General features: G+C 38.2%; 1 protein-coding gene across 1 annotated transcript in view; it reads left to right on the plus strand.

The window, feature by feature from the left end:
• ripk2 (receptor-interacting serine-threonine kinase 2) overlaps window positions 1-8,888 on the plus strand; it is a 31,743-nt gene extending 22,855 nt beyond the window's left edge. The window contains exons 10-12 of the mRNA XM_088643338.1: window positions 622-707; window positions 3,070-3,285; window positions 3,960-8,888. Of these exons, the coding sequence (XP_088499464.1) occupies window positions 622-707; window positions 3,070-3,285; window positions 3,960-4,321 (664 nt within the window). The 3' untranslated portion in view covers window positions 4,322-8,888. The remainder of the gene's footprint in view (window positions 1-621; window positions 708-3,069; window positions 3,286-3,959) is intronic.
• Window positions 8,889-11,918: the final 3,030 nt, after the last annotated feature.

Below are 11,918 nucleotides of genomic sequence, written 5' to 3' on the forward strand. Positions count from 1 at the left end.
GTAAAATTGGGGATGGTAAAATCCAATTCTTTGAACAACTTGCAGGTTTCATTGGTACTCATTGAAATGAACTCATTCAGACCTTTAACTCGTAGATATCTGTTTATCCAAATTAAGTTCAGTCACTGAGATCAGTGGAGAACGTAAACAAGGGAATCATTCGACCCTCAACTAGATTTCATCCTTATCTTTGCTACAGTTTCTTTGTGGTTTGTGTTTCAGGTTCTTTACTCAGTGAAATCACCGTTTCACTTAGGTTGGTATTTTTGTCCCACCACCTTCAGTCAAGCCTCAGTGTCACTGGGGTGCTTTGAACTTGTGCCAACTTTAAGGATGCTTTAAAAGCATTCTTGCACTTAACTGTGGGAGTTTGTGTGCTTGAAGTCTCAGTGTATGCCAGCTGTCAACAGTAGTATCTCCATTATACAGAAAAGTAGACACATCTAGTGAATGGAATAAACGTAAAAGACATTTAATAGAATTAGTTTGTACCACACACCTTAAGTGGCATATACAGTGAAGTATGGCAGACTACGGTGTAAAATACTGATGACATAAACCATTACTTTTAGTCGTGCTATCTCAATGTAATTGTGCTGTTTTTTCTTACCTTTCAGAAAGTGAAGAATGTCCTTGTGAACTAGATTTAAAGCAGTTGGATCAGCCAAACAAAAGTCAATATAACATACTTCCACGCACAAATGCAGGTACAGTAACTGATTCTTTGAGGTATTTATTCGTTCCAGTGTTGCCTGTTGTTGTTTTGCACATTACCTGTTGTCTCTGTCTTTCTTTTCTTTTCAGTTGTATTGTTGTTTTTTTGTACTGCTTACCGTCTGAGAGCTAGCTAAATAGCATTTCGTTATACCATATACCTGTGTATGAGTATAATGACAATACACTTGAACTTGAACTTGAAATCATCCATTGACCTCATTAAGCTCCATGTTGTATGTCAGTTTCCCCCAAACTTTGTCTGTCAGTCTCCCTTCTCACTCTTTCCTCACAGGTAATTCTTCTCACTATCCCCTCTGGGATTGTCGTTCTCCAACCCCTCAAGGGGTTACTGCAGCTGCTAGTCAGTCTTTGTTCTCTTCTAACATCGCCCCGTCTAGTAGCATCTCACACCCGCTACTGTCGTGCTTCAGCCTGGCTCTCTCACAGCAGAGCCTCTGCATTCGGGAGAGCTAGTCTCCCACGTCCTCTCAGCACTGCAGCTGCAGCAAGACTGTGGTCCTACTGGGTCTCTCCCTCTCAGGGAAGTATTCAGTGTGGCTTTAAACCACTCCCACACCTGTGGCTCATTCCATTTATTCACGTTAGGTGTGGCTTCCACAGCAAGGCATCACTCTTAATCAGAGGCTCCCCTCCCCATACCAAACACTCCCTGCATACCACTAGAATATACAGTACTTACTGTACCTCTAATGAAATTTGAGAAATATTAGCACTAGTACTTCATTCTCATCTCATATGTGAGAATGCTGTTTGTGGCCTACAGTTCAGCATTCAATTCCATCATACCCAGTCAACTCGTGACAAAGCTCAGGGGATTAGGTCTGTGCAACTCTGTCTGCAACTGGCTGCTGGACTTTCTTATTGAGAGACCACAGGTGGTGCGGATAGACAATAAAACATCAACACCACTCACCCTGAGCACTGGAACCCCACAAGGCTGCTGTCTGAGTCCAAGGTTGTACTCCCTGTTCACTCACGACTGCACAGCAAGACACAGCAATAACCGCATCATTACGTTTGCAGATGACACCACTATAATAGGACTGTTCAGTGATGATGACGAGTCCACTTACAGGGATGAAGTCATACAGTTGCTTAGGTGGTGTCATAGCAATAACCTGGACTTGAACGTAAAGAAAACGAAAGAGCTAATAGTGGACTTTCGGAGACACAGGCCACACACTCGCAGCCCACTCAGTATTGATGGAACGGAAGTGGAAACAGTCACCCGCTTTAGGTTTTTGGGAATTCACATCTCTAAAGATCTAACCTGGACTGTGAACACTGACTCTATCATGAAGAAGCCTCAGCAGCGCCTTTATTTCTTGAGGTGCCTCAAGCAATGGGGGATGCCAATACATGTGTTAGTGAACTTCTACCGCTGCACCATCGAGAGCATCCTCACCAACGGGATCACCGTATGGCAACACCTCTTCGCGAGAAAGAAAGGCACTGCAGAGAATGATCAATATGGCCCAGAAGATCATCGGCTGCGGTCTCACCGAGATTAAACAGCTCTATGAGGACCACTGCCGTGGTAGAATTCTGGCCATCACAGAGGACAGTCACTACCCCGGGCATGAGCTCTTCACCCCACTGCCCTCAGGCAAGAGATATAAGAGCATACGGACACTTACCACTAGATTCTTCAATAGCTTCTATCCACAAGCAGTGAGATTGGCTAACACATTTAGCCATCCCCCTCGGACCACACCTACATCATCACCATCTACCTCTTTATGATTTCTTATCTATTGCACATCTCCAGTCATTGTTTACACGTCTGTATTGTTTACATTCAAACTGTCTACATGTTTACTTGCACATTGTCTACTGTTTGTTTGTATATTATCTTGATGCACTGTTTGCACTTTGTTTTGTTTTTTACACTTGTTTTACAATCGTGAGACTTTCTGTAAGTAAGAATTCCTTTGTACCAATACCGGTTACATATGGCAATGAAGTTCAAGTTCAAGTTCAAGTTCATTAAGAAAGAGGCTTTTGTCACAGAGGCTGACAGATTTGTTAAACAAAAGTCTGTCTGTAGTTACCAAATGTGTGCATTTTGTTTTCATGCCCTGTTATATTTGTCCTTACAAAGCAGTTTATTTAAATGTCAAAATTACCTGTTTCTTATAACCTTTGCCTTTTAGTTGCTGAAACATAAAAGGTTTTGCATTGTCTTAATGGCTTTTCTAGGCTGAGGGCAGAGGCTTTTGAGATTTATTGGAGCTTATAGGAACATAAATATCTTGGAAGTACTTACCCTTTTGTGTATATAAGCTAAACAGAGGGAAGAATAGATTGTTCTGTCTTTCTTCTGTGAAACAGGTGTTTCTGATGCCAATCCTCTGTCCTGTATGACCAGCCCAATGCAGGATCTTCCCATGTCCCTTATTGCACCCAGTTTGGAGAATAACCTGCAGGAGGGCACATACCAAACTGCCAAACATCAGCCAGACCTCAATATCCCTTTCAAGCCCAGCATCCCAGAAACAGAGTATGAGGAGAAGCTCAGCTACATGACTTTGCAGCCATGCACAGCAGGTATTGCATGTCCCTTTTGACCAATAATCACTCAACAATACCACCAATGTACAAAAATGAAGCACTGGCAGCATGTCAGGACTACACAATTAGCTTTTTTTTCATGTGGAAGAGCTGCAGTATATAAGATTAACACCTCTCTCTCTCACTTTTATAATTTTGCTTATGGAAAACTAAGCTAGTGTAAAGGCCGGCTTTCTCAAGATGAAGTTTCAGGAAATAGCTACGATAACAGAATAAGATATGTAGCCATGTTCTCCATCTGGCATGTGAGCTGTAATAAGATCCTGGTGTCAAGAGATTGCAGTAGCAGCTGTTGATGCTGTAATTTACTCCCCTAGTCCCTGTAAATCACTTTTTTTTGCTAAATGGCTGTTAATGTCATTTATTCTTTCCATGAACAAACAAAATGGTTAAAAACAAGAGAAAGACATTCAATACATCTTGCTCATTTTGTGACTAGTAGATATGCATCCTTAAATCTAATCTTGCTGGCATCTTCAAACAATCCTTGAGTGTGAGATTTTGCAAACTGGCTATGCAGTTCATTCCCATCACCACAAAACGTCTGAAAATGTCCCTGCTGTTTTCAGTGATTTATGCACCTCTAGCGAAACCTTCTGAGCTTTGCAGCCTCACTATCTTACTGTGCAGTCTTCTGAATCTCGTTTTAGGTTTTGTCCCGCAGTGTACACAGCCAGGCCCAGCCGCTCAGTGGATCCAGGTGAAGAGGGAGGACATTGTGACACAGATGACTGAGGCTTGTCTGAACCAGTCCCTGGATGCCCTTCTGTCTAGGGAGCTCCTTATGCGAGAAGACTACGAGCTGATCTCCACCAAGCCCACCAGGACAGCCAAAGTCAGGCAGCTGCTGGACACCTGTGACAAGCAGGCAGAGGAGTTCTGCAGAGTTGTCATTCAGAAGCTGAAGGACAACAAGCAGATGGGCCTGCAGCCTTACCCAGACCTTTCTTCCCCCAGCCCTGCACCCAGCGGCCCCATGTTGATGTCCGTAATCGATAACCGCAAGATGTAAACAAGCACTCGAGCAACAAAATACAGAAATTTGCTTTCTTTATTTTAACATGGTTCATTTCAAATAAGCATACGGAGGACTGTTTTATTCATCTAAATTATATCAAGGAAAAGGTATTAACTATTTTCCAGTATTTATCATTAGACTCTGTGGAAACTTGCTCACCATGCCAAACATTATGAATGCCCCAAAAACATACTGCAACAGGAATGTTTGTGTTAAAGCTTTTTTTCAGAAACATCAGCAAAATGGGACTTCAGCCTTTAATCTTTCAAATTTCTCTTGGGCATTGTTGTACGCCCAGGAGAGATCTGCTTGGCTCAGTATGACTTATCAATCCAGTGAAGCTAACTTCTCATTTTCTGCTGTTAATCAGTTGGAAGTGTTTACAACTTATGGATGCAGGTTTAGAAGATTCTTTGTTTTCTTTCTTGGAAAAACAAAGTCTTTAAAACAGAAAAATTGTATTTTATCTCAACAGGGCAAATTAAGGGTTAAGGGAGGCAGAGGTACGCCAGGTCTTCATAATGTAGAACTTTACTCTAAACATTACTCTACAGCAAGTCTGTCCATAATATGCATCTTTTTAAAAAGTTATTCTGGAATATAAAAACATTGGTCATTAAGGTAAGCAGCAGTTTGGTAGGTATTAGCAGTGAGAATGGTTTCTGGAATATTTCACGATCTCTGTACAGGATCACTTGAATGAAGCAACTCTACACACAAAAAAACAAAGATGGCAAGGTACGAGTACTGTATATAGTTTAGTATTAGGTACAAGTATAGTCTAGGTCATTAGTAGAACAAATACGCCACTAATTACCCAAGTAGAACACAACATTTTCATAAAAATGGGTGAATTTGATATATACCTGACCGCTCATTAAGCAAAATCTAGTGCAACCTCTAGTGATATGATAGTAATGCTCACAACCAATAAGGGGCAATTCCTTGCAAATGTATTCACCCCGTCAATAATCTCCCATTTTCATTAATTACAGATCATATAGGCTATTTTTTTACAAATTAACATTTTAATTTAAAACTTTTTTTAGCACTGTTAAACAAGAAGATTGAATGTCACAATAACTTACAAAGAAGATATATAAATTTAAAAGGGATTGTCAATTTACATTGATTAAAAGAAATACAAATTTCATACATATATACAAAATAAAATGACTGATTCATACTCCTAAGCCACTTATGTACTGCATCTTTTATCAGAGCTTCAGAAGGTGGTGGAAGCACCTTTCGCAACAGCTACTACTGTCAGTATTCTGGAGAAGTCTGTACCACCTTTAAAGATTTTTCCTGGCAAAATTGCTCCAGTTCTGACATGATTGGCATTCCAGATAGACTGCAATCCTCTGGTCTCACCATACATATTCAATTGGATTTAAATCAGCATGTTAACTGTGTCTATCAAGAACAATCGCTCTCTTCTTCTCATACCTCTCCGGTATGGTTTTGGTATTGAGCCTCAGATAATTCACATGCTGAAATGTGGATTTTCAATGCAATTTAGATTTTTGCCTGATTCATGCAGATTTTTCTTTTGATGCACCTGTACTTTGCTTCATCGATTTTCCCTAGGCTTCTTAATCCATAACATGTTGATGCCACCACCATGCTTGCTGGAATAGTGCTGACTCAATGATCTGATGTTTTGGACTTACTGTCCTGCACTTACGTAGGCTTTGTTTAGACAAATATTTTGATTTCTGTCTTGTCTAACTATAAAACCATCCACTACATCTATAGTCTGTTACATCCAGGATTTAAGATGAGTCTTTTTCAGTAGTCTATTCTTTCTTACTTTTTTTTTTTCTCACCTGTGCCAGCAAAATTTGTTTAGGGACCAGGGTATTGTTGATATATGAACAGTGACTCCCATCTTGGATGGAACTGTGCAAATCTTTTACAGTAAGCTTCACAGCAGCATCCTCATCAGGTTTCCTGCTTTCCTGGCTGCTCCATTTGATGTAAATCTCTGTGTTAAAGTGCACTTTTTATGGTCGAATCATGGACGCTTTATCCCTTGACTTGTTTCAAGTACAGTATATTGTCTTTTTTTTCATATCTGTATGTGAGATTTGGTTTGAAAATCGATATTGCCTGAGGGAATGTACCTAGAAAGATGTATTTAATCTGAAGTAATGTTAATCCACGTCGCTTAACACAGAGATCATTACACTAATTTTGTGACTACGAAAACTTGAACCTCAGATTATGGTTGCCTTTGCAAAGAGGTTGAATACTTATGGTTAGAGGTTAATACTTAATTGAGAATCTTCTGATATTTTTTTATATGTTTAAATACTATCAATATTTCTAGCTTTCTCAGTTTGGAGTAGATTGTAAATATTCTAAATCAAAGTCCTATTTAAAAGTGTCTTGATTGCAAGAACAAACAGCAACAAAATGTGGGAATTGTCCAAGGGAATAAATACTTTTTCAAAGCCCTGTAGGTCTGTTTCACATCGAGACTTGTTATCCACAACTGCAATTTTAATTCTGAAGTTCTGAAAGATTTCCTGCCCTTAAATTGACTTCTTTCAGTGATACATTAATGAGAGCCCTTTTCTCAGATGGTTTGTGTCTGAACTATGTTTTTAAAGATTTGTTTTAAGTAGTCGTCACACTTGACTGTCGGCTGGATAGAGGTGACTGAAAAAAAAAAATTTGTCCAGTAAAGTAAAATCTTTTATTTTACAGACTTTAAAAAACAGATGGGAAAGTGTTACATTCTCACACTACTGACCTGTCCTCCTGGGTGTATTGCAGTTATAGTTTCCTTCAGCTGGTCAACCAGTATGAAATCTTTTCATGACTTTCACTTTATTTATGAATGGATCCTTCAAAACTATTTGCAGTTATAAAACTTCTTGTCATTCATCAGGATCAACTAGTGCAAATACTGTATGTCTTTACTGTGCTACCACTAAAATCTAGATTCTTAGCTGGTACTATACATTACGAAAATGAACAGTATTAAGGTGATCAAACATAGGACATAGGATCATTCAGACAGCAGTGCACATGCTCTAAAAGGCAGTGCTCAGGTGTTATATTGTTAAAAAGTGTAACATTGATATATTCCCTTGTGTCATTCAGTTTAGAGTAGTATTTTCAGACACAATGTGTTGGACTAAACAGGATAAGTAGAAATGTCTGTTCAACATATGCAAGAAAATACTCAATTTAGAAATAAAATCACTCTTTTGATTTGGTGATTTGGGGATCACAAGGTGAAAATTACATACAGTACAGGACGCAAGCAGCATACGTACGGAATACCTGTGTTCAATCCAAGGTGCTATTGATCTTCATTCTGGATAGGACTGTGATAAGGAGAGTGCATTGTTGTGCAGGCTCTACTATTTAATACCTCACTGTTGGAGGAGCACATCCAACATGTCTGCAGTACACAGTAAAAGGTTGATGATGCTGAACACATGTATGCAGTGGTTGTTTTTCCTTTGGAGTGCAATATTTTACAGCTTTGGCAACTTAAAACCGCAGTGGCTGGAGGAAACGTAGCTTGGCCATAACACTTGGACTATGGGACTCTGAAGAGGAGCCAAGGGGGTGATGCAATGGCCTTGATGGGATGGAGGAAGGGGTGTAAAGTGATTAAGACCGCAGAAAAGTGTATTTGTTCCTCATATTCATAATGGGGCTAAGTTGAAGGGTTTGTTTTTTCTTTTATGATGATGGAGTTTCAACCTTTCTGCTCTTTTTGCAAACATTCATTTAATCCCATGTATGAAAAAGGAAAGTGTCATTTTCCTACATTTCCTGCATTTTGTCCTTTTTATGAACATTTATTAAAGTTCATCTCAAATGTAGCAAAATTAGAGGCTATCAAGCCAATGCTTATGTTTCCTTTTTGAAACCACACAAAACCTGTTTTTCTGTTGCATGCAATACAGTAGATTTTGATTTTAACAGAATAGTGAATTCACAACCGGTTTTGGTTGGGGGAGTGTTAATGTGGAGATGATGAGGGAGAATTTTACCCATTGTTGTATGCTGTTTTGTTTTGCTTATTTGGGTTCGCCAGTGTGCTTCCCCTTCTGTAGCTTTACTGTGGTGTACCATGTTACAAGCAGAGTAAATTGTAATGCAACACAGAGAAAGGATACTGAAGCACAGAAAGAAATCATAAAGCTTCATTCATACTTTAAGAAACCATGTTAAAGCCAGTCTGTAAGTATGATGAGAATGTGAATAAGTACAGTATGAGTATGGGCATAAGTATGGGAAACCTAGGAGGACCCTAGTAATGTCATGCAGTTTTACCGTGGTAAACATTCAGTAAGATTTTGTAGGGGTTCAGTCCAGAAAATGTTCGTAACACATTAAATTGGGTGTTGCAAGCAGGATTTATTAACACTTTGTATGTTCAGTAAATTTCTGAAGTATTAATAAAGTGACCGAAAAGTCACTCTATATACTGTACATTTATTGATGGAGCTCTAAACTAAAGTGTTAACAAGAGTAATTAATCTGAGAGAGGGGGGTTTGGGAAGTGCATTCATTCAATAAATACACCTTTTCATCAGTCTGTTATTACTAAGTGTATTCATTTATGAAAAAAACAACATTATAAATAAGACAATATTTTGGATATCAGGTTTAAAAATGTTGTACTTAGAAAAAAGACCCAGTGAACAGGAGATTTTAAATCAGATCCCCATTTCACAAATTTGATACAAACTTTTGATAAAGATTACAGATCATATGTCTTTTCTATGTCTGTTTATGTATTGATACTATGATCGATATATTGGGATACTTACCTCACTCTTGATGAATCGTCCAGTCACTGTTGACTATGTATATTTACTATGCAGTCTTATGGTAGAAGGAAAAAAATCAGTCTTAAATTTCCCTGCAGTTCAATATTCTCATCAAAAAAGGTTTCTATTTTTTTTCTGCCATATAGCATCCCATTTGGCTCAAATAACTCACCATTATATACACTATGAACATCACTTGCACTCAATTCAGGAAACCCTACAACAGAACCAGCCCCTCCTTATGAAATCCCTCTACTACAAACAGATAAAATGGAAAGTCCAGGGAGGTTTATCCAAAATGACACTCTCTACAACTTTACCCTATATCCTGACACACTGCATGTAATATGTGTGTACATGCTTACATTAAATGTCATCTGCCAGGTGTTTGCCCAGTCTTCATCTAAATCTGTTTTAATTTCATTTTCTACTTGTACAGCATTTGCTGATCCTACTATTCAGGTAACAGCTGCAAACTTGACTAGTTTCCTAACAATACCAGTATCTAGATCATTGATATACATTAGGGAACATGAGTGGTCCCGGTCCTTATTCCCATAGTACTCTATTAACTAAATTACCTCAATCTGAGCATTTATCTGTACTCTGTTTACTGTATTCTCTTGATCTGCTTTAGTTTCTTTAAGCCCAATGGCAACATCAGACAGGGGATCAAAACATTTATATATTTACTTACAATGCAAAGTAAAACCAAATATTAAAGCAACAATATTTCACATGAACTAAAAAACAGAGAAATAAGAAATAAAATGAGATTTGAAACAATGTTCTTGTCGTGCTTCCTTGAAATCAAAACATTTAATCAAAATTAAAACTAGATGTTTGATCGGGGGGTGGCATGATGGTACAGTGGTTATCCTTGCTGCCTAGCAGCTATAGGGACCTGGGTTTAATTCCAGATCTGAGATTATCTGCAATTGTGTATGTTCATATGGCTTTTCTCTGGGACCTTGTTTCCTCTCACTATCCTGGTACATCAGTTGGCTTCTGGGGGTGAGTGTGTATGTTTGTGTGTGGGTCCAGTTCCGTTGTGACCCTGTATTGGATGACGCAGTTAGAAAATGATTAGACGGATGTTCTGATCTGCAGCTTAAACTCTTATGCAGTTTTGCAGTGGAGTTTTACACTGCTGTCTGAACCCACTTAGGAAAGCAACTGTATGGGAGTGACAAAGCTTAGACCAAGTCGTGCTTTGGGATCACACTAGATAAATGGAAAAAGTTTGTATGTAGCAAAAAGTGGCGACTTTAAACTAAGGAAAGCTATGCTCATGTTTTACAACACAGTAGTGAGACTAAGTTTAGAATATTATGTTCATTTTCATGTTCACTATACTAGTACAAGGGTAATATGGCTTTTTATTATTTTAATTTGAAATAGTTTTATTTTGAAACTTCAAAGAAGAGCAATAACTAAGATTTATGGTCTCGGGCAATTCTCATACAATATATGAGAATATATATTATGTATATCTATACAATACCCATATTACTCTACATATACAATACAATATGCATACATATTCACATAACAAGACTTCAGCATGTTCAAATGCTTCTTCTCAACTCTTAAAAAAACAAAAAAAGAAGACTGTAACTCAAATGTTAGCCTCTTTGGCTCCCAGTTCATTATAGGAGTGGACTCCTCCATATTGAAGTGAATTGCTAACAAAATGCACACTTAATACAGCATTTCAATCCAAGAGTTACCTAGTAGTGGAGAGAATTTACCAAATAACTTTTGGCAGCAAAACCTTTAAATACAGGGCTTCTAAATTGTGAAATGACTTGCCTAATAGGCCCTATTAGGGCTGCCAATGTTCATATTATGTTACATAATTTTATTTAGTTCAAACTGTTTTCTTCCTCCCAGTTACTGTTACACACTTTCACAACTTTTTATATTCCCACTGCTAGGATCCAACACCAAACCTGGAAATCCTGACAGCTTGTGACATCAGAAAGCTGGAACACTAGACTCACGATGGCCAACCCTTGTCAAAGATCTGTTATAGTTAATTTACCACAAACCCATTAGTTTATTGTAGTATTAACTGCTTCATAATCCTGTGCAGTTCACAATTTGTGAAAACCCTTTGATAATTTATTTATTTGATTGATTGTAATTAATTAATGCAGCTAAATCTCTTCTGTGTAAAACAGGTGAACTGATAAGAGGTGATACAATTCTAAGGGTTATAGATAGGGTCAACCCATGGAACTACTTCAGGTTCAGTGGAAGATGAGTGGCAGGGAATCATAAATGAAAACTTAATTCTTTTTCTCACAATGAGTTGTGAGCAGCTGGATGGGGCTTCATAGCAACATGGTTGTGGCCAAAAGTTTGGACTCATTTTGAATGATTCATTTTGATTTCGATTCATACAATCAAAGGAGCAAGACAGGCCAAAGAGGCTCTTCTTGTGAGTCACGTTTCTCATGCTCCTTAATTTTCTTAAGGTGGAAATAGAGAATTAGTAAGATTTTACTTCACTTTTAAATTTAAAATTAGATGTGTGTCTTGTAGCCTAATATATGAGCTTGTGTGTTGTTTACCATGTTCTCATGCTGTTTAAGCAGAAGAAAACATTCCAGAGACAGCCATGATAGGTGTGGTAAAAGTGAGAGTGGTAAATAGCCAATATAGACAATAACATTTACAGATGTCATTATCAAGGTTTGCACTCATTTTTTTCTGCTACTGTGGATTCTTAGATAAATAATCTAGTGCTAGTGTTCAAGCAGGCAAGCTGGGCCAATGGCTTTCTCTGT

Source organism: Lepisosteus platostomus, chromosome 8 (genome assembly GCF_059453375.1).
Source record: "Lepisosteus platostomus isolate fLepPlt1 chromosome 8, fLepPlt1.hap1, whole genome shotgun sequence".
Classification (NCBI taxonomy): domain Eukaryota; kingdom Metazoa; phylum Chordata; class Actinopteri; order Semionotiformes; family Lepisosteidae; genus Lepisosteus; species Lepisosteus platostomus.